Source organism: Ascidiella aspersa, chromosome 2, assembly GCF_963924565.1.
Source record: "Ascidiella aspersa chromosome 2, kaAscAspe10.2, whole genome shotgun sequence".
NCBI classification, from domain to species: domain Eukaryota; kingdom Metazoa; phylum Chordata; class Ascidiacea; order Phlebobranchia; family Ascidiidae; genus Ascidiella; species Ascidiella aspersa.
In genome coordinates, this window is record NC_139448.1 from 32,044,780 (window position 1) to 32,068,675 (window position 23,896).

The 23,896-nt window shown below is 39.2% G+C and overlaps 1 protein-coding gene across 1 annotated transcript in view; it reads right to left on the reverse strand.

Moving 5' to 3' along the window:
* The window catches only part of LOC146164949 (uncharacterized), a 35,402-nt gene that overhangs the window by 3,873 nt on the left and 7,633 nt on the right, over positions 1-23,896 (reverse strand). Inside the window, exons 8-25 of the mRNA XM_083380886.1 lie at positions 23,340-23,474; positions 22,123-22,169; positions 21,334-21,469; positions 19,745-20,114; positions 18,619-19,205; positions 18,077-18,262; positions 17,162-17,254; positions 16,745-16,831; positions 8,759-9,407; positions 7,840-8,052; positions 5,120-5,242; positions 4,733-4,875; positions 4,146-4,284; positions 3,544-3,691; positions 2,573-2,631; positions 2,076-2,226; positions 1,692-1,794; positions 1,152-1,306 (exon numbers count right to left, since the gene is read on the reverse strand). Coding sequence (XP_083237012.1) covers positions 1,152-1,306; positions 1,692-1,794; positions 2,076-2,226; positions 2,573-2,631; positions 3,544-3,691; positions 4,146-4,284; positions 4,733-4,875; positions 5,120-5,242; positions 7,840-8,052; positions 8,759-9,407; positions 16,745-16,831; positions 17,162-17,254; positions 18,077-18,262; positions 18,619-19,205; positions 19,745-20,114; positions 21,334-21,469; positions 22,123-22,169; positions 23,340-23,474 — 3,524 coding nt within the window. The remainder of the gene's footprint in view (positions 1-1,151; positions 1,307-1,691; positions 1,795-2,075; positions 2,227-2,572; positions 2,632-3,543; positions 3,692-4,145; positions 4,285-4,732; positions 4,876-5,119; positions 5,243-7,839; positions 8,053-8,758; positions 9,408-16,744; positions 16,832-17,161; positions 17,255-18,076; positions 18,263-18,618; positions 19,206-19,744; positions 20,115-21,333; positions 21,470-22,122; positions 22,170-23,339; positions 23,475-23,896) is intronic.

Genomic DNA, 23,896 nt, shown 5'->3' on the forward strand with positions numbered 1-23,896 from the left:
TAAATGTTGGCAATAAAATACTAAGTTTTAGCATCAGCCCTTTGTGTAGGGATTGTTTGTCGTAAATTTATTTTTATCTGCTCTACTAATTTCGGTATTCAAGCCTTGTCGTTCATTGTGCTGCGAAATGGCCTATTGAAAAGTTTCTGTAAGACACATTCCAAGTTTAAGTTTTGGTGTCAGACAATTAATTACGTTTTGGTCGAATAACCCGACTTGATTTTCAAATAATTTGAATGTTCCCTTATTGCCTTGTGTGGAGGTTGCTATCATATTGTTTGGATCGAAATAATTTCATTTGTTTAGACCAGGGGTCGGCGCCTCTTTGACAAATTAGACACTATTTCACATACTTTTTGACTATTTTAACTATATATAAGTGCGAAAAATTTTCGCTCTTCGCGCGAATGATCTTTCTACGTCCAGTTTGTTTATGCTTTGATGCTGCCTTTTCAACTAGATCAGCGCTTCTTTACCGTTGCGCGGTGGAAAGCTACCAAAGTGCGTCGCGGAAAAACGGAAAACGTATTAAAAAATATTGGACATATATTTTTTAACATTTTTTCATTTTTTATTTTCGGCAATGTAATAAAAACTTGCAAGAATTTAAAAGAAATGCCGATGTACCATAAAAAATCGCGCTTGCTTCGCTCGCTAGTTGTGCCTTGACTTGAAACAGTTAACAAACACTGAGCTAGCTTAACTTTAAATGTTATCTCGTTACCCAAAGTAGTTTTATTTCACTTTTCATTAGTAGTATGGACGACGACATGTGAACTCGAATTTTGAACCAAACATACGCTTTTTTCGCGCTTTGCGCCAACACTTTACTGCCTCCTTAAATTTAAATAAACACGTTTAAGTGCAAAAACGATCCGAGGCCCGCCTGATTAACAGTTGTCCTAAATTGTTAATAACACAATTCTTAGTTATCATTTTGTGCGGCCCGCAGAGACCTTCCTGAGTTTGGTTTTGGCCCGCGACTAGAAAAAGGTTGCCGACCCCTGGTTTAGACGCTAAACCACTTTTTATGGCTTGCCATTTGTTGCAAAATCGATTGACTGGAATTCTAGTCGCTTCAAAACGCCTTGTTAACAACACTGGCCACTGTTCGTGTGTACTTGATTTATATTGCATAACGTAAAACTCACTTTATGACTTGCAGGGCACCCTCTCCTACAATGAACATCTCCGAACCGGCGTCGCCACTCTTGTACACCGCTTGACCAGGAAGGTAAGTACGTCTGGACATACGAGAAACCAACTCTCGCAGCAGGTTAGAATCGCAAGACGACAACTCGGGCAACTGCAAAATGTGTAGAAATACGATTAGATAAATTAAATGTTTTTAAATTGTTTTGAAAAAATAGAAATTAGATAAATCAACTTTTGAGTTTTTGTAATTTAAAAAAGTCAAAATTTTGAAGGTTTTAAAAGTTCTGAGACTATTTTAAGTAAATAATGTTGCAAAATTTTATATATATCGTTTGACTTTTTCGTTTATTTGATTTACAAGCTTAAGAAAGCTTAAGACGACGTAGTTGACAAACTATATATTCTCTTCCTGTTTTACCCGAGGGATTTAATGCAGTAAACATTCTACTCGGTGTCTTTTCAAAACCTCGCACATGTGTTATTGCATTTTTTATGGCTTGTACGTATTTTTAGCTTGCCGAGTCGTTTTTTTGTACCTGCTTTAGAGCCTTGTAGTTTCCGTGAAGCTTCATTTCGTCTTTGATTGCGATGGGAAGGTGGCGAAGCATCCGCTTTTCATCAAGTTGATCAAAGTCATGGCTGGGATGAAGAATTGTTTAGTTACTTTTGGTTACAAAGAGCAGATTAGATTTTAAACTTTTAAAGAAGTGCGTTTAATCTAAAGATACAAGTTTTCCACCTTAGAATTTCGTAAACCAACAAACTTTATTAAAACCAAAACACTCCTAATATAATAAGAAGAAACAAAGAAATCCAAGGATATTTTCAATGATATACAATTTCATTCTAAAGATTCCGGTTTTTGTTATTAGTTACATGTGAGTTACTCCTAGGAAATTTATTTTTTCCAACTGTCTTACTGAAGCCATGTGTGCTGATAGAATTGCTCGACCCTGTCCCGTGTTTCCTTCGGTAGGTGGCGCTGTTTCATGAACCTTCGTGATGACGTCATGGCCCTTTCGAACTCGTGCTTTTTGCCTTGACTCGCCAGAACCAAGCTTGTTATGTAACCTTGAAAAAAAATAGTTTTATTTGTTAACATTTCTATGTTGGCAAGGCATGTTAAAAGTCGGGTAAAACTTAATAGACGCAAGATTATATTTAATAATATAAGAATAAATTGTTTCAATTCCAACGGGTTTATATTTAATTACAAGCATAAAGATGCAAAAGTTATGCGAGGCAGAAAATAAGAACTTCAGTTTTTTGTAATTTTGTAAATATTCTCGTTTTGGCAACATAGTGTGTATCTAATTCACGTTTAAAATTGATAAACGTAAAAAACAATCACATATTTCAAAGGATCAGATTTTACCATAAAAAAACTGGTTGTAGCACAAGTCGAAGCCACACTTACCAATCACAAAACAAGTGAGTGCGAATCCAGTCAGGGTCAAGTAAATGGTGAAGGCGAATCTGTAAACACAAAGTGGTCTGTTTGATTTGGAATCGATCACCAAAACAGGGTGACAGCGGATGTGCCTGCGCCTGTTGAATGGTGGTTTTAACCAAAGTTTGACGCCATCTCGGAAGTCGTAGCACGGTGTTTCTATGTCTGATTTTACTGATACTGTCAATTGTCAAATCGGTTTGTTATCAAAAGTAGAAAAACATTACGTAATGTTACTTTTTGTCGATATAAAAGCGAAAACAATTATTGTAAACTTTAAAATAGGTTTTTGATTTTTGCATGATATGTAGAGTTAATTTTGCGAGCTGTACCACCAGTGTTATACATACCGCCGTAAATTTACGTGATAGAAGTAAAAATTAAACAGTTTTCATATTACACACTATCAAAACTAATAAATAAATTATTATCAAAACTAATAATAATTAAGGCCGTACATTTTATTGACGATAAGGAAGCTTTAACTAAACTAATCCATTAAACGTTGGTTTGGTGAAGCGCGTTGTAAAAATACCATGAGCTGTATTCTAAAGAATCGTAACAGTTAGGCTTTTAAAGACACGCGTTTTGCACCCATACTATACGCCGTGTCTTTTTTATACAGTAAATTTGGAGTATTGCTTAAAAACCACGGGAATGATCTTTTATGGAGATTTTCTACACTTTATCTGAGCAAAAATAAATTGGATTTTAAACCTTTTATCCCTGTTAAAGGACGAATACGTTGATCGGGAAATTTAAACACGCTCCCAAAGAACGGAACTGGCAGTTTAAAGCGACCCCACAGTGCTACAGCGCAACGTTGGATGTAAACACTCGAACCGGAAAACTAACATCGGCATCAATTCCGACAAAAATACGCCACAGGAACTACAGTAGCTGAAGAGAGGAAAAACACGGGAACAATCTCGACGTACTGCCAATTGCTTTCCGGTAGAGTCTCCTCCGCGTTCCAAAACATGGATCTGAGCGCCCAATAGAAGGAATAGGTGTACTGGCGCGTCATCAAGGCGTACTCGGGAAACAGGCTCGGGTCCGGGTAGGCCCAGGCGGCCAGCGACGCACCTGCGATATTATAGCATCAGTGAAACTTTGAAGCAGAAAACAACTCCAGTATTTTGCAATTCAAAGTCCAAATGGTCGCAGGCGAAGCAAACTCGGATTCACACCTTTTTGTCATTTTTGCCGCTGCTTTGAAGTACATTTAGTTAATAGATACGCACAAAAATTGTTGACGACATTCAAACTTTGAAAAAAATATCGGCGACGTTTTCAACTTGGACAAAATAACAATTCCAAAACTGGTGGTTTTTTGTCAGTTTATTGCGTTCGTTTTATTAACTTAATCTTGTTATCAATCGCATCGACGTAATCCAGACAAGTTTATTGCAATATGCTTTTAAAATCCTAATTAGGCACTGAATAAAAAAATGCATGGCATAGAAGAATCACAATGCTGCTAATACGTTGGCGCTTTTATTCGTTGCAATTTTATGACTTTTTGTTATCATGCACTTACCGTAGCCGTTGACAAGAGCCAGGGCAAAGTAGATACAGGCGTTGTAGTGTATGACCAGCAGGACGGCATGCATAATGTTGATACACCTCCACAGGGTCGGCCATTGAGTGCGCATCTCCACCGTCCGGTACCAGTTGTACTGCACGGAATAAATATGAAGTTGTGTTTTATGTTGAACAGTTGTTCTCAAGTTTTGTCTGCTAACTAAGAAAATCACCCTTACTTTACTGTACTTTAAAGAACGAGGCAAATGTCATAATGTTATTTAAAGGTATCTCGCATCCAAGTGACTACACGGCTGTTTGTAACTTCAAGAAGTACACTGCTTTACAATTTTTATTCAAAAACTAAAAATCATTTTCTGCTGCAGTATGTATCTGTTATGACCCAGCGAAAAGCGAAGTTTTGCTCTTGTAGGATAAACCGCTCTGGAACCAGTTAACTTTTCAACCCTAGTGAAACTACAATGGTAAACGTGTGACAGATGTTTTTAAAGAAGTCCTGTAAACTAAAACAACTTGCCTTAATACGGAAGCCTTTGCTTTACTTAGTTACAAAGGTTGAAAGTGAGTATCCTAAACACTTACCGCCCGGTAAACCTTCAGCACTCTATTCATCCTAAAATATGGGTTGATTGTGAGCACAAAAAATATATCAGTCGGAATGACGGACAAAATGTCCAACGCCAAAGTCCACTCTCTTCTGTGGAAGTGAATCAGGTCTTCTGTGTCTGTAAAAAAGATCAATTCAAGTAATAAATGCAACAAAGACATAGCGACTCCGCTTATGTTTAACAGCAAGTAAACAAAAGCAAAATTGATGAGAATTTTGGTAAAATCAGATTACAAAAATGCAGTCGATGGAATTATTATTTTTTCGACAAATTAAATAAAAAACGATTTTCCACCATGCCATCGCAATATTGGCAAAAGACAAGTGCTACACAAAAATGTATTGCTATAAGATAGGTATACCTTTTATATATACGCCACTCTTCATGATACGCGTTCGAAATTTGATGAAAATGTCAACGATGTATATCACGTCGCACGTCACGTCGATGCAAAGCCACAAACCACTCCAGGGCACTTGTATGTCTGCGAAAACAAAATAAGGCTAAGAATTTGCATGGATTTCAAGACGGTTCTTGGTGTACACTGTACACCTATAAAACGCCTATAAAATAAAAAAAAACTTTTTATTTGAAACAAGTTTTAAAATTTTAGGTGAATTTTTCACTTTTTGGAGGACATATTGTGTACGTGAAACACTTCAAGATCCAGTGTAATAGGAGTCAGCTAACGCAAATCATACGCACTTTTGTTTGTCAATCTATTGGTTTGCCAGTCACGAACGGGTTTCGTCAATAAATTGCATGTATGTTTTTAGATTTAATAGCTTTCTTTTTTTTATAAATTAAACGAAGAAAACGCACTTCATCCTTTTGGAAAAGGCTATATGCACTTTACATACTCTCTGCAAAGTAGCAAACCTTTTGGCTATTAACAGGTAAAGCGCGAAAAATGCAGGGCTTAACTGCGGTTCAATCAAAAGTTTTTTCTGTTGAACTATTTCTACAAAAAACGGAACTTTAAAGCAGCTATTTTTGGCAGCTTTGCTTCGAATCGTAGTTAAACTAAAGGCAACGCTGTTCAAAAGCATTGTCGGACCACTTGTGGTGTTTGACCTTTTGGTGATACGCAACCCGTATTTTGTTGAAAAAGATAACGAGCGATTGGTCGCAGTGCCGCAGCGGGCAATAAGCGGGTCAGAGTTGTTGGCCAGGGGCGGGTCCAAGTTTTGTTTCGGGGGAGGAATTTTGTTCTCGAAAAACTTGATTCTCTTAATCTCCCAAAACTTGTTTCTCATGCAGATGCATCCAGTCTGATCGCGCGAAGAAAAATATTACGTTAATTTGGTTTAAATTGGCAAAACCGTCAAGTTAAAAGGGTACGTGGCGTTATGGCCACATAATAGAGTTTGGCATAATGCTCGACTCAGCATTTACAATTTAATTTAACGAAAACTGCCTTTATACAGTTTATGAGTTCACACGCCGCAAAACGCTATTATATTCATGGTGTCTTTTTGGGACAAAAATGTAGTAGAATTGGATAGAAGTTATTTCGTATTGCATAGTAAAAGTTGGCATAACAAATAGATTTGAGGGGTCATGGCCTGATGTCCCTCCACCCTGGATCCGCCCATGCTGTTGACACAAGTGTGCCCGTTTAGCTGGGCCACGTACCAAAGACTTGAAGGCGTTCGGCGTCATAGCGTCGCAATGCACCACGCCACAGGACTCAAAATAGCAGCGGTCAATTCGCGTGGCAGCCAGTGGAACGGAATCTGTTTATAGCTGCATATGCATATGACCTTCGTCCTGAGTTTCCTGTAATTTGCGATTTAATGGATCTTGACCCACTTTTAATCGCGGGACATAAATAAGTGTATCTCGTATACGCCTTATAGTTGCTTGTTTTGTTCTTCACCATAAGGACAAGGCTGATATTTTTAATAGGCATCAAGCTTAGATTTTTATTCTTTATGAGACTTGGCAAACTTGAAAACTAGTGTTTTGTTCTAAATTCAAAGGTACCCTCGTTGTTTGAAATAAATTAAAATTGTAGGAATTGCGTAGTAGAACAGTGGTTTTAGCCTGTGGTTAATTATATCTAAAGGGTCAATTGTCAATTTAAAGGGGTGGTTCCATCTTTGAACTAAATAGCAGTAATAAAGATTATTGTCAGCTTTTCGATTTTGTTACTTTGCTCATGAAAAATCAAAATGCAGTGGTTTGGTGGCTGTTTCAATGAAATGTAAAATATTTTGGGGCAGTTTACCGAGTTGGCTTTTGTGGATTTTAAACAGAAGTTTGTTTCGTTCCACGATCGTGTTTTTAACTATTCCTCTTTGCTATATCCCGATAGATCACAGCGCATTAAGGCAGTTTTACCAAGTTGTGTACTGCGCCCATGTTGTCAATTTGACCACTCAAACGAGAAGCAATTAAAACGCTATGCCAAATCACGTAAAACGGAGCACGCAAGCTCAGCGTTGTTGACCTACTCCTGTGTATATTGTTATCGAACGGGAAATAATCGAGCTGGCCGATTTTGCCAAAACCAACTGGCGCTCGAAAAGTTGTCGCTCCGCCCCAACGACTGTCGCGTGTCGCCAAGTGCCGCTTGTCGCTTTGCGTGCGTCGCGACTTGGCATAGCTGCTTATTGAGATAAGGACTTAATCAGGTCCTTGTCGAACGGGTCATAAGGTCGCGACATTTTCAGCAGAAAGAAAACAATTTTATCGTTTTCAGCTCAGCCTAAACGCCGAGCAACACAATTTTTTTCAGAAATTGCCTACATGAAAATCTTACAACATAATTTAAGGAAATATTAAGGTTTAGAAAACTCCACCTAGTAATAACAAGGAATTTAGATTCTGCATGTTTTATTATAATCTTAATAGGGAATTTAGATTTGCACACTATAAATAATTATGACAATTAGGTATTTACATGACACACAATTATAATGGTAATGTTAAATAAATATAGAGAAATACCACACTTCATCGGAAATGGTCCTCTTCATTCTGAAAAGACTACCAAATCCTTGGTTTTTACCAGCTTAAAGAGCCCATAGCGCTCAGCTTTAACAAAGCAGTTAACATCGCCTAAAAATAGACACACACCTGTATCGAATGTAGCTCGCAGCGGGATCACCCAAACGTTGTACAGTACGGCTAGGGTTACAACCATTAACCAACAATAGAGGAAGGTAGATTGCGGCAGATACGACTTCCGCCAGATGGAGCTACAGAGGCTACTCAGCGAAAGCTTTTTCGTTCGAAATTTCTTCTTCGACGATATTCGGAACCTTGACGTGTCTTCTTGATCAAGATCATCTTCTGTAATGACGAATCAGTAAAATATTAGGAAACCAACGACATCTCTCTTAGATTGTCAAATTACTTTTACACAAAGTACAATTCAAGCAAAAACTATAAAGTCAACACCCAGTCTTGACCTTTTTACGAGCAAAACTTGAAGTAAAAATTGAATGTTGTTTTTCAAATCTTACCAAAATTAAATAATACGAAGTCTAGGTCAATTCACATGCCTTAACAACTTTCTAATATTTTGCCCTAATAAGTCAAGATGATTGATTCATGAAATTATGTCATAAAGACTGAAGGCAATTCGAGTCATTTAATGATAATAACTTCAGTTCACTGAAGTCAAGTCATTAAGAGGTAGAATCAAAGAATCTTAGTTCTACGTCAAAAAAGTCAAGTCGTTTGTAAACAGGTATACTTAGATCATTGCAACACTGATTGTAACATACAGTTAATACCATATATAAATCGGCGTTCCAGATTCCTACCACAGCGTTGAAACAATTAATGAAGTAATGGACAGTATTTTGGTTAGGGTGTCGGTTATAGTGTTCGGGTGTGGGTGGGTCAAGTATTGTTCTATTTAATATTAATTTTAACCCTTACCCAAACCCACACCCTAACCCAAATACTATTTTGTTGTTTTGGGATTCTAGACCAGCGACAAAAAAATCGGTCGCGTATTTCAACTGACGCTTCAAAACTCGCTACTCACCGGACGACGAGTCCTCTTCCATGGGTCCGGACTCCTCGATGGTGATCGGCACCGGGTTGCCGGCCGAGTTGACCGAGTAGATGCCGGACTCGTAGGCGCGGTACCCGGTCGCGGTAGTGGGCGAGTCGCCAGGGCCCTGGTCATCGCTGTCCGAGTAGCGAGGCACGTAAGCAGGGTTTGTGTACCTCGAAGTACGAAACGCGTCCCGTCGGCCGCTTTCTTCAGCCATAGAAGCGCCTTCGAGGCTTTTTAGTGCGATCGCGTCTTCCCTTTGACTGCTCGAGGTGCTCTCGCTGGTCAGGAAGCGAGAGTCTCCTTGAGCGCGCGTCTCGGGCGTTACGGCGTCCAGCCGCCGCCAACGCAGCGCCATGCGCACCGCTTTGGCCAAAGTGCCGAATACGCCGGGTTTCTTGTCCTCATTTCCCGCCGTTTCGCCGACTTCTCCCGGGCTCACAAGACGCTGAACGTTGAAGTCCTGCGAGCCGGAAGCTGTCGAGTGCTTGGGCGTGGCGCTCTGCGACTTGGCCGACCAAGACTCGCGCGGTTTTCCCGGCGGCTGTTCGGCCTCGGGAGCGTCGCTGGAAAACGGCGGCGATTCAGCGTCCCTCGCCTCCGCTGCCTCGACCGTTGGGATAGGGTCGGTGTCCATTTTTTTTTATACTTCCTTTAACGCCCGATAAATCGCAATCGCCGTCGTTGTTCTTATTGGCTGCTGGAAGCAATATTAGAAACTGTAACTTTGCATTCAACTTAGAAATAAGTACGCTGTAACAAAGATTTGAAGAAAAGTTATAGCTGCGGTTGCCTTCTATACAGCGTGCTGTGCCTATGAGGGTTTTGGTTACAAAAAATAAACGCTCAGTAAAAGTGTGGCGTAATGAGCAAACTTTGTGACATTACTCTATACAGAATAAGGCTACTGGTAAAGTGAAAACATATATCACTGTTCATTCACGATATGAAAACGCCCGTTTTAATTACCACATTTCTGCCTTTCATAATATAATACTTGCTGTTTGCATATGCAGGATAAAACTGTAAAATAATTCAGTGACTATAATTTTTACAATGCTAGTCACCGACTGTTTCTTTCAGGGCGCGTAAAATACTGACTTTCGTTCAATTTAAACCGATTTAATCCGGTGCACAACGGGGCAAATTATTCGATGCTGATAAAGGTTTCCGGCAATAAAAGTTGGCTGACGTAACAATTGGTTCCGCTCCTGACCCGGCTCGGAAACTTGCAATCAGTGCTAGGATGGCCCGAGTTAATTGCTCAACGTTTTGAGTCCTTTTTAAATAAACTGACTTTTTTCTTGATCGTTAATCTACACAGGGTATAACTTTTTATATTATTTTTTATATTTTTTTATGAATGGCAATTTTTTTTCGTATTTTCAACCTTTTCTCTTATTATGCTGTTATTGCGATATATGATTCGCCTTGGCTTATAGACAACTTATCAAAGTTTTTTCACTTTGACTGAACTAAAATACACCAATTGTTCGACTTGTGTTATTGTTAAAAAAATATTTTATAAACTTAAATGCCTTACCAAACAAAAATACTTTTAGTAATTTAGATTTTAGTAAAAAAAAAACGAAATCGTGACAAATTTATTAGACTGGCATCATCTTTTTTTACTTGACTTAAACTAAACTTTATAGGTTTAAAAAAAAAACGTTTAACCAACAACGATCTGAAATACTTTCATTTGGATTATTTGTCAAGTATTTGTTTTTTATTAGTTGTTAAGCTTTCTCTAACTGTATAATTACCTAAAATACAATTTATTTCTCGGAATCTATTAGAATACTTCTGTACATTTGCTAGGAAAAAGTTACAATTTTTAAACTCAACTAATTTATGTTATTGGTTACAAAATGACCAACTTTCTGAGAACAACAAAAAAAGTGTCCGCCCTTCCCGACTGCTACAATCAACAACAAGAGAAAGTGAAACCGCCCCAGCCCAATTGTTTCCTTAGTGATTTACGTAATTTCACCGCGACCGGTGTTCCGCCAGTTTAAGTAAACCTGTAAGAGAACGAACCGGTGTCAGTTTGGCGGAACAACAGTTCCTTAGAAAACCGTGATGGTTGTGTAATGACAAGTCGGTGATTTATGCTGATGATAATTGTTTTTGCTTATTGCGCATTTTTGCTTTAATCTTCTCTTTTATCGTTGATATTTCCTATTTTCTGATGTAACCTGAGTTCCTTATACCTTCAGGATCAATTGACTCGATAACCACTGTGTGGTTCTTTGTTGATCCTTTGCTACTGTGTTCGCATTGTAGCAACAAATAAACAGGTATCTTATTGATTTCGCAATGACACTTTTGCCTTTTAAACGTCATTTTGCCTGTTAGTTAGAAACAACATTAATTTCCCATTCTATTTTACATACAAATTAGCACATTGCATTTCAGATTTTTACATTATCAAAAGCACGAGTTCTTTCATCACTAAGGTTTGACTTTCTGCTACTTCTGTCTGAATCGTATAGATGTGTAAGTGTTTTTTATACTTCTTGTTTTATAGCCTATTAGTTAGAACTAAAATTGTTTTCCCATTATATTTTGCCCGACGTCAAGCGATATTAAAACTGCAGACAACTGTAAAGTACATTTGGGCAAAAAAAAATTCGATATGACGAAATAAACAATTTACGGTGATTTTCATGTCGTCACATTTTTATCGCTATTTTTGTGACCGTCAAGTGTCAAGACGACCCGAAAAAGTGGCCTTTTTAAATAGATTCGATAGGAAACGAGATTTGGGGCAGATCATCTCATACGGGAAAAGCTTTTCGGGATAATATGGGCTGTTGGAAAATTTCTCGGCTTTTCTCCCTATAAAAAATGCCTCAGTTCGTGCATTTATTCGAGAACTTTAGGCGCAGATTTATTTTTGAATACTTTGCTTGTGCGTCATTGACGAAGGAATTAGCAAAACCCGAAAAACATTCCATCTGTTGCGATAAGTTTTATTTTAATCGTTGCGTGTCAGTATTTGGAACACAATGTACAGATTCTCAGTAATTTCAATTAAAATACTAAAGCCATAATTAAAAATCGAAATTTTGCTGTTTACAAACGTTTCAGCAATACCTAATGCCATGAACATCACTGGAAAAAAATTAAGTAAATATAACAAGATAATACATAGGTATAAAATTATTCTCCAACTTCATTTAATTGACACTTGTATGCTAAGAAATGTGTTAATCAGAGAATAGTAACCCTAAGGTGCAATTATTTGATTCCAAATGTCAACAAAACTGTTTTTAAAACACGTAACGAAGTGATCATTTTGCCTATACCAGCCTTAAGCAATAACAACAACTAAGGGGGTTGGACGCTTTGGTGGTAAGAATTGTGCTATTTGTAGAAGATTACACCTATAGTGGGGTGATTTTGACTCTTTCAAACCCACTATATCGTGATCATTTAGCCGAGTGTGCCCAACATAAACACAGCCAACCAACCAAAAGCATTAACAAAAACAAAGGGGATTGCACGCTTTGGTGTCATCAGACATGTGCTATATGTAGACGATTACACATATAGTGGGAAGATTTTGACTCATCCCGTCAAAAAATCCATTTTTTAAACAACATAACGTCGCGGCTATTTCAGCCGAGTGTACCAAGTAGCAAACAGCCAATCAACCACAAGCAATAACAACAACAAAAGGGGCTTCAGGCCAGTGTGTGGTCGCCGCTTTGATGTTTCTCCTGTTATCAATTGTCCCGGAGGGCGTGAACTCGAGTGGGCCGCAATGCGCTGACCATTACAGCAGCACGGTATAGAGCGGGGAAGCTGCAAAATCCCACTGCTGTGGCAACTTTGCCAGCCCATTACAAGTCCGGTGGACGAGGCACGCTCCCCAACACCATTCCTGGCAATTGTTGCCACTCGCAATCGGACACCAGCAGAAACAATGGGCGCTCAGTTACACCGCTCGCGCGTTAAGTAAACGAACAGGACCCGGAGCTTTGTGCCCAACTCCGGGGTCGGGCTATGACAAGTCGCCTCGCTTTGTACCGCTAAGCAAACTTACATGGCGAACGCGTCACAATGCGACTCTCGCGTCCGCCGCGCGCTTCGGCCTTTGTTTTAGGCCTAATGGCCACCTACACGACTAGTCATCGGCCAGGCGGGCGAAGGGGTCTTTGTCTCGACGATTTTTTTTCTTGGGGGGCGCGAACGCCGACAGACGTACAAGGCTCTTCAGTTTCCGGTTTGTCGTCATAATCGCGGCTCTTGTTTCATCACAATCGCGCCTAAGCCCCCTATATTGGTGTTGGATCGAGTTTGTTGCTCGCAAAACAAACGCAATAAATCGGATCGGGAATTGTCGGTAAACATATACATATAGTTTAACCTCAAATATTAGTTTTTTTGTAGTGCTTTGAAACACGTTTGATGTTTTATCTACTGAGTTGTCACTTTGGTAGAGTGATCAAGTTCCGTAGGTCTGAGTTTCGATTCCCGGCTTCGACAATGAAGGAAATAATCTTTGTGGATTTGCGCGCCTAGACTGTTACCCAGCCCGTGAAAAAACAAAACTGGAAATAGACTTTTCTAATCGAATACTTATCGTTTCTCCATCGCTTTTTCGAAATGTTATCTTCATAAGTTTGTGATCTTCAAAGTTACAATGTGTATATTTTAACTCGCAAAATGTTACTATCAGTGCCAAGCTGGTGTAATTAAAGAGCAATTTGGTTGTGCAACGGTTGTTATAGTTTGTTGGTGTTGGAAAAGTCTAAAAAATTAAGTAATTTTCTTGTACATTATTCCTATATTTCAACCAATGTGCAAACTGCCTGATCCAAAAAAAAAATTTAAATAGGTTTTGAGCCAAATACATTGTAAGCTAACAAATATTCCAAAGTAGGCCGATATACATTAATTATTCTTGGTCGGATTTAGCAGCAGACTTGTTGATGTAGAACGAGATTGAATCACTGCGACGAAATGTTTTAGTTTTTTTTCAACCTAAGATTAGGCACAGACAAAAACCCCATATATCAAAAACCAAAAAAACAAATTGTCAGTTAAGAAATAAGAGAGTTAATCTATATTCAATCTGTATACAGGTCAAGTGAAGACTGTCCAGGATTGGTGTAATGACCAAGTGTTAAGATTGCTTTGTAAAACACTATTAAATTATGAACCGACGTTGTGTTACGTCTCTTTTATTCTCGGTGGCTTTACTGACAGGCCGAACAGTCGTTTGGCAAAATAAGGCATTGGAATTTGGAGGCCTACTGGAATCGGATCGTCGTACAAGAATGTAAAAGATACACTCACCGTTTGGTCCAGTTAAGATAAAGCTTGCCCAGACTAGTTCTTTAGCGACTAATTGTAATGCTATTCTGTAAACACGTGATTTAAATTGTTAATTGTGTTAAGTGTTTGGACAAATATTTTAGTCTAGTCTTGGAGGCATTTCCAATGAACAAATAACTCAGACAGCGCCATTTAAACGCCTAAAACCAAATTGATGTCTACAGCCAGTCCTACGGCAATTAAATTGTAAATCCAAAATAGTTATTATTAAACCACGTTTTTTGTATTTTCGAGCAACTTCTGACTGGCATATAAATCGGTTGTCCCATTAGGCTCAACCGGGGTGCCGCGGCACCCTGGGTGCCGAGAAATATTTGAGAATCTTTAGGAATTTGATTTTTGCTAAACTCTTACAACTTTTTGTGCAAGATTAGAGTGAAATAAATCCATTTATAACTTCCTTCGTTGTAAAGAGTTGATGTGTGTTGTTCCAGTTTCGTTTATTGTGACATTCTAGTAAACCTACGAAAAAATCTCGTAGGGGAGCCGCAATCTATTTATTATTTCTGGGATGCCGCAAGCCATAAAAGGTTGAGAACCACTGCATTAGACACATGTATCTGAAGAGCTGATGGAAACAAATGGCCACACAAGAATGTTAAATTACGATTCTCCTATGGCCCAACTAAGGTTATCTTGTCCAGGCTAGTTTCTATCGCCACTGGTTTTTAAGATATTCTCCGTAATTTAATTAGAGTTGAATTGAACCTACGTCGTTTGGTGTTACTGACACCAAGAGTTTCGTCATCATGTAATTTATCAGACCGCAACCTCGAGTGATTCACGCGTCTTTCATGTTTTTGCCCGCCTTCCAGCTCACTTGGACATTATAGGGTTTCAGTTGTGTAATTCGACGATTTAGTTAGAGCTAAATAATTTGTTAATTGCCCGTGTTCTAATTTTAGTTATGATATAATTTCCAATTTTACCAAAAATGCCATACTTTGCATAACGCCATTTTTCAGTTTTAGTATTAAAATATGTTTTAGCAGTGCAAGCAGAATTTACAGCCTAAAAGTGTTAATCATGCCGTACAATTTTTTATTCACAGTATATTGTAATAAATTTTTATGAGCAATGGAATTGATTAAAGGCAGTTCTAGAACAGGTTCTAGTTTGATTTGTAATTGGCGCGAGGTAATCTAAATTTAGAAGTATTTTATAGCTAATTTAACTTAAAAAAAAGCTGAAAAATTCCGAGTTTTCCGAGTCTGCCCTCCAGAACCTTCCCCGGCACCCTAGCGCTTGGAGTCGCCCTCCAGCGGACGGATTTGCGCAGTCACGTGAGGCGAACTTAGGTGGGGCAAGTGTCGCAAGTGCGAGACGATTTGTCGACCGGCTTTCCCACGGCACGGGAGCCTTGTGTGGCTGGTAAGGCGACACCAGGTTATTGTTACTTGATATGTGAGGGGCGCCCGCAAGACAACACACACTGCTCTGCTGGCTGGCGAGGAATATAAGGGGGAGTTGACAGCAGCTGTTACGGTCAATGCCCGCTCTCTGCGCCACGTAATGCCGGTAAAAGAATGCCAATAATGTTGGGAAGATTGTTGCCAAGCAGGCAGACCACCAAGCGCGACCGTTTTTTTTACTGTGATCAGGTGACTTAATCTAATAATCAATTAGGCTGTCAGCCTGTAATCAGTCGGAGCGCAATTGCATTTAATCCTTCGGTATAATATTAAATAGTGTATGGGCGGGTGATCGCTCTGACGTATACTTTCACCTAATGGGGCCTTTTACAAAACTTCAGACTAAAAACATTTGACATAACTTACTTGGTTTAATTTGTTTTACAAACTTATTTTCGACATTTTTACTATACATTAGCTTTTTAGCAGTGTTAAGACATTTATTTTACATGGTTAAATGTGTACCATTTTTTTTTGTAGAGCTTGAAAATATTAAAGTAAACATAGAAGATCTGTGAAACAGCTTCAAAATAACGCCCTGCAAACAGAACCTTCTTCTTCAAACCTAAATGATTTAGTATTAACGGAGATATTTTACCTTATATGGCCTACAAAGCAAGGTTTCGCTGGTTTTTAAGTCGGTTTAAAAATTTAACTATAAATTGAACAACGGACGACGTTAAACAAAACAAACATTTCAACGAGTTTATTTACAATCGTTATTCAACAGGAAGATACGAGATCGCAATTTGCACATTAACACACTACATCGCATTATGCACCATTGCCTTGACAATTTGCCTCTTAATCGATCGCAGATAAAATTCTCAATTAGTTTCAGCCGTGTAAAAAACGAAAGCGTGAACTAAAGAAAAAAAGAAAGAAAATTGTGCGATAGTTTCTGGAGCTTTAAGATAATCTTTATACCAATGATGGGTGATCATTTCTGAACAATATTTTCTTTAGCTTTAAGTTAGAGAAGCGACAGCGGTTATTAAAAAAAGAAAGCAGCTCCTAAAACCAATCGGGGACTAAAACAGGGTGAATAGCCCCGTATGTGGGCACATAAGCAAAACATAGATCTGCAGCTGGCGGCACAAAAGCTTGGATCACTTGCACAAAGGACGATGTTGACTTTGCGTGCGCGTAAGCAGCCCGTGTGTTGTTGTGGGTGGTGGTAGGCGCGCAGATTTACACGTTGGCACCAGGCTGATCAAGTCTCCGTCGTTTCGGCGCTTTCAAGGCGCGCAACGGCGCCATCTAGGCACAGCTTGAGCTTCTTGGAAACGGCCACAGTGCCGCGCTGTTGAAAAAAAACAAAACACTTTATATAAAGGGGTTTACCGAAGACACTTCACAATGGATTAAAACATGGGCCACCACCAGAAAGCAATAACTGTGTTTCGTGTTGAAATGCTTCTAAAAGTGCATTGCATATATTTTATTATTGTAAACATCTTGAACTCTATAAGAAAAAAAAATACATCTGGGATTTATTCTTAAATGTTTTATCAAAGATATCCAAAGCTACTACCGGGCTTCAAATAAGTTAGAATGTCGAATTTAGCGATGTTTAGTTAAAGAACATAAATTACTAGATAACCAGCATTGCAGCAAATTGAACTGGGCTTACGTTTTTGGTGGTTTTGTTGAGGGCGATCAGATGCTCCTGTGCATTGGCAACTTCCTGTAGAGCGCTGGTGATGATGTACTTAAGCCTCGTAACCTGGAAACAAGCGTAACGCTAAATGTGAGGAGGGTATTTTGTATTACCAAGTGACCTAAAGCTGCATTTCACTGAACACCGAAAAAGGATGTAATCTTTCCTTAAAAAGAATCGTTCCTGAGATCAAAAAAACAACCGTTGTGTGCATTCACCGAACGCTGGGGATGCGAATTTTTCTTTTAATACTCGACCGAGTGGCTGGCGTGTATTTAGAGACTCGTTTTGTGGTCGTGCTACTCGGTACTGCTTATAGGCTAACTCAGCTTCAATATTTCCGGTCGGTGTGCTACTATTTTTGGGCTGTTGTTCAAAATGTACGTGATGGGGATATCTTGGGTACACTATGCACGGATCTGTATTTTATGTAGCTTGATAATAAATTGCAAAGCGTCCCATCTCTTATAAGTGTCTCACTCGCATCAACTGAAGATGATACAAGCTCGTATCGAAACGTCTTAATCAAGATGACGTCGATCTACTCGACCTTTTTGGCTTTGCAATTTATTATGGGGATAACCGATGTTATCATTTCAGCAATGGTTTGCAATTGACTGGAACGATTTTTACCCAACAACTGACAGAAACTAGATTTCGATAACGGCATAACGCTAACGTTAATTTTGGCTCAATAGGCTAAAAAAAAATTAGGTTTGTTAAATTACCATTTAAAAAAAGTAATTTAGTATTGGATCGGGCAGGGAGTCTTTTTCACCAATATTATCTGACATCTATATCAGGATATAAAAACAATATAAGACACCCTGGTTATTTCGTTTGGGTTGGAGATATTGTATGGCTGAAAATCACATAAAGCTCACATACCTCGTCGTTTTGATCGGCCTCTTGCTCGAGAGGATCTTGCGTCGACTCCTGCGTGTCATCTTCCTCCTCTTCGACCTCGTTGTCAGGGGCAACGTCCTCCTGGTCGGTTGCTTGTGAGTTGGAGTCAGACTGCGATGCTGGAAGAACTCCCGACTCCGACACGCTTCGGTTGGTTTCTTCGGCGACCTTTATAAAAACAGAACATTGCTGTATTTGGTGATGCCAATTTAAGAGAGCAGAGCGTATGACATTTTTTTTATTTTATAAAAATATTTTAAACTTCGACGGTGCTACTTTAAGGCCTACATATAAAAATTATTTTTTAAATAAATTAAAACAAAATAAAAAATTAAGTTCGACAGTGCTACCTAACTTACAATTTTTTTCAAAATAAACAAAAGCATCATTTCAAGCAAGTCATCATATTTGCCTAATAAACCAGTTGCATAACTGCACGCCTAGTCGGCTTGAATTCAGTCCGAATTATTACGACTTACTTACAGCTAATGTAAGATGACAACACTTCAATTTTTGTTATTTACCTTGTCTTTACTTTCCTCTCTATCTTCTTTTACGGTTGCTTGTTCAACTTTAGGGTCTTCGGGTGCGTCTTCTATTTCCATGGAAACGGGATGGTCTTCCTCCTTAACAGATGGTGTGTCCTCATCATTCAAAGCTTCAGCTTTGATAGAAGACTCTTGCTCGGAAGATAACTCTTCCTCCTGCTTTATAGAAGACATCTTCCCATCAACTTGTTCTCCCATCGGTTCTTCGGGAGCTTCATCCTTATCATCTTGCTCCTCCTTGATTTGGGACTCTTCTGCATCTTGAGGCTCGGTTTTGATGTGCGCCGTCTTCTCTGCATCTTCGTCCTGGCTCATATCCACGTTAATGTCATCTAGGTCGAGGTCCTTTCGGTCCAGGTCTCCCTTTGGCTCCTTCTTTGCTTCACCAGACTCGGAGCTCTTCAGCTGCTGGGCTTTCGGTCTAGAGTCGTCCTCGCTCTCTGCGGCCGAGACGCGATCTTTTTTTCCGTGAGTCGCGTTTGTGTCGAACTCGACGTCGACTAGACCGAAGTCGTCGTGGAGGGCAAGCTCGTCAGCTATCTCGTCGAGGGGATCTGCTTCAACTGCGTTTATAATTATAAGAGAGCTGGTTAAACTATAGTTGGGTCAGCATACTTTTTGAATTAAGGGTCGGATAGCCGTAAGGCCTAACGTTAGTGGGCCTTCATTTACTTGATTATATAGTTAAACGAAGGAAATTTAGCAAAAACTGCAGTGAGCTTTAATGAACTGCCTTTTGCTATTTAAATTAATTGGAATTGTATCCTCAAATTTCAATGTACTTTATATAGTTTAAAGAAGGTCGCGAGGCGGTTGAATTAACGCTGTGGGCCGGATTTGGCTAGAGCACTGTTTCTTAATCTTTTTGAACGCACGCCGCACCTGACGAGCAAAGCGATCTCTAGATTTTTAGCTAGACTGGTATTTCTTTTATATATATTAGGCCACATAGCTCATCTTTAAGTAACCGAATTAAAAATCGAAAAAAAAAAACATGTGTTATATTTTAGTAAATATGTTATTCACTTGCTGGCCACGACAGATTTCGCAAGCCTTTCCAAAGGCATCGTGTGTCAGAAACAAATGTTCGACAAACGCTCACCGACTGTGTCTTTAACGCTCTCGGGCGCTTTCTCGCTCTCCGCAGACGACTCTGCTTTGTTATCAGTCGCCGCATCTCGAACCTCTTCCTTTTTATCTTCTTCCGTCTTCTCTCCATCAACCTCCTCTGTGTCTTTCTCCTTGGATCCGGAGCGCTCCTCATCATCATTTGGTCTCTTCGCCTCCTTGGGGATCGTCCTCTCGCGGCTGTTTCTCTTCTCCTTACTCCCGCTTCTCCTTTTTGTGTCGTTAGGACGACGACGATCAGCTGGGAGCCTCCTCTTGCCGTCCGTCGGACTTCCGCGCGTCTTCGAGTCATCGCGCTTGCGCTCTGCGCTGCGGCTCCTCATGGAGCGACGCCGGATGTCGTTCTGCAAAGAGAGGTGGTGATTGTTTTGTTTAGGTCGATTTTTGTAGTCGATTGGACAAAAGCATTGTGTTTTACTCAACATACTTTTTAAACACGGTTGTCAAATAGTTTCCCGCTTAAAAACACAAATTTGGAGCGTTCGGCGTTTTTTTTATTCTATTCAACACTAATAACAAACGGTATAAATGACATGGTCGCCCAAATATAATTAGTTTAAAATTGTAGGACAAAACTTTGCGTGCTAGACGGTTTTTCAACAAATTAATTAAGTTTTCAGGAATGCAAATAAAGTTTTTTTTAAATGCGTTTTAAGTTGATTGGACGGAAAATGTAAGTTACTGTAAATATTTTTTCGATGATCCACAGACAAGTAGAAATAAACTCATGCTTAGGCTTTTCATGTTTGCTATGACTTATTTCAGTTTTTTGGTTTTGCAAATTAATATTGGGTTAAATTTTTAGGATTCTTTTGTAAGCAGATTGGGAGAAATGATTGTGGTATAACACGTCGTTTAAATGCGATCTCATTAAATTCAGTTTCCACTTTAACTATTAAATTTATTTGTCTGCTTATTGCTTCTTAAGAGGAAACAAGAATTTTTGGTAATCAGTAATCAGGCTGAAACTTTGCATTCTGCTTATAGGCATTCAAAGAGCAGCCAAAAACTAATAGCTATAGGTTTCCCAGATTTGATTTGTTGGCGCTATTGCTCAATCGGCCTTTCACGTTTAAACTATTTTGTCACGGTAATTTCATTTTATTGCAAAACATCGGCAACACGCCAAGGCACGTACACACGATAAGGTTTCTTATCGACTTAAATTGGATAAACATGACACGTTGATCGGCCTAAATCGTCATAAAAGGTTTTGGCCCAGGGCTAAGGAGTCGTGGCCGGAGCTGGAGCCAGTTTTATTATTTATATTGAGCCCCAATTAGGAGCCGAAGCCAGGGGCCATTTTTAATATATGTGTAGAGCTGCAGCTACGAAATTTTTATCCGCTTTAGCTCGAAAGAATACTAAACTGCTCAAATGAAAACTACTAAACAGTTTAATGTTGCAAATGTAACCTAATTTACTCTGTGCCAAACAACTGTTAAAAATGATACATATATGGAGCCCAAGCTGAAGCTGAAGCTGGAGCCATTGGTGATTTACTGTGGCTCCCTCCTCCTGTTTTGGCCGTTTAAAAATGAACAAAAAAGTTTAGAAACCTACCCTTGCGTCTTTGGGCGGCGACTTGACGTTGGTCCGGGTCACCATCCGTCTGTTGTCCGACACCGATACATTGAGTCGCGGTGGGTCGTTTTTGTTGAACTCGCGCGTTCGCTTGTGCGTCAGCTGGGTGGTTCCCCTAAACGAAGCACAAAAAACGGTTAAAATTCCTGGGAATCTCCGGGAAAGCGGCCAACTATGCGACACGACAGTATAGGTTAGTGGGGTAGTGGCGTGGTTGCTCAACGTGCGTTGCGTGTCTGGAGATGCAATATATCGCGTGCTGGTTTTAAAGAGTCGTGATTAACGCGACCGCATTTCGCGTAATAACGTGGCACTATAGGTGTTCATGAATCCGGCCTAAAAATAAGCGATATTTCTAGCATTGTAGTTGTGTTAGTAGAGCGATGCTTCGAGTTGAACATGGTCGATGAAACTGACGATATAAAACAAGTAGGACCAAGAAAAATGCTGTTTTGGTTCCGAAGGCGTGAAACTTAAACGAAGTCTAAATAACGTTTTTTTTTTAATTAGAACTCTTTGCTTTTGAAAAATCTATTCCCTTTTTTAAATATTCCATTTATATTTTATTTAGGACTTGGACCCCTTAAAAACCAGTTAACGTACCCCAGTTTAAAAACCTCTTTTGTTACTAAGTGTACTCGTGACATGCACCGGCACCGATTTGATACCTGATTAATATTTCATTTAAATCATGCTTCACAATCCAACGCAATATTTTGGGGGTGGGGTGTCCGGAAAAATACAACAAAGTGTTATGCAGGCACTTACTCTCTAATGGGCGACATTGACCGGGATCGAGCTCTCTTGCGTTGTTCCTGTTGCAAACAAAAACACAGGTTATTAAAGAAGGCAATAAAAATATGAAGAATTACCAAAACCCGGTAACAATGCTTAAAAAAGTATTCTTAAAAGCATAACAATTTGTTATGAAGAGCACGCAATTTAAATGTTGTTACAAAGGTAACAATTTTAAAATCAAATAGATGTACTCGTACTGTTAGTACTTCACATTCCACATTTTTATGGTCTACAAAAATTTAAGAATTAGAAAAAAAAAACGAATAAAAGATCATGACATATTTGAACTTGATATAATTGTTGATGTAAGGGTAAAATAGCAACAGAAAAAAGTGACGTAATGCGATATTTAGATAAATATAAACGAACTCCGAATCTACATTAGTTTGGCAAACAAGATTACAGAAAACGTGAAGTGTCTTGGCGTATCGCCTGGTATTACGTAAGGCGATAGTGATATCGATTTTGAACCGCAAAAAGCACTTTAGTAGGGCCATTAGAGGCTTCGTAGGGTATTGGCGTAAAGCGTGCTACTGACAGGGATTACATCAGCATAATAGAGGCCTGAATTAAATAGTTGGGAGTAATTTGTGGAAAAATGCTAACTGTGTTCGTCGGTAATAAAAACATTCGGTGCCTAGCATATCGTCACGCTCATAACCAAATTGCCTAAGTCATTTTTTTTACAATTTCCAGAGTTTTTGCCTAAGTCTCTCCTTGTTAGCATCCCCATCCATACAAAAAGTGCCTAAGTCATTTTTTGGCACAAGGGAGTGGGAAATGACCTAAAAATGACCCAAGCACTTTTTCTGTGGATGGTGATGGCAACAAGGAGTGACTGAATCAAAAACTTTGAAAATCAGTAAAAAAATGACTTGGGCAATTTGGTTATGAGCGTGTCGATATGTATATTGCAACTTGAACTGTACCTTAACTAACCAGCTCTGCGTTAGTATTTAAATTACAGGCTGTCATAATGGAAAGGGTTATCCGACAATTAGTGAGGTAAACAATACATGCAATATCATCACAACGGTATGCCTAAAAACCCGACAAGGCGTTTGGCCCAATTTTGTATAAAAACGATCAAAAATAGTCAAAAAGTATAATTTCGTGAATCCACAGCCTATTTGAGGAATGCGTTATTCGTCTAAAATTCAAACAAACGCCGAAGTTTTCGGACTTACAGACTCTCGCAGTGTAAGGTCCCTGTAGTTGGAGCGGTCCACGAGCACGCTGCAACCCAGCACGACAGGCTGTTTTGCCTTGTAGTGTTCCACCATAGCGGCCGCGCAATCCGACTGCTGCATCTCCATGAAGGCCTGCGTACGAAACGGCAAAAGTAGCGTTAAGATGGCATAGTTTGAACCTAGGTGCTAAACCGCTGCGTTTTGGGGACGAGCAGTTAGAATGAGGTTGGTGGTAACTTTTAGGTTTAGTATATTAGGGAATTACGCTCTTTGGGTACTACTTGTGAGTTGGCATGATTATTTGTTGCCAGCACGGCTAACAATTGCGTATTTACACTTTGTTTTCGGACATCCTTAAAAATAACACTTGTTCAATGTTATAATTTCTATAATTAGAGTATGTGATATTGCAAACCACCTTGATCGTTGCAAGTTAAATGTCGACCTCAATTACTAGTCAGTAACAGAAGACCAGTCAAGTGTTTATTTTTCGTTCAATGTCGAAGTTTGACTTGCAACCAAAATATTGTACAAGTTTTTGTTGGGTGTGGCCA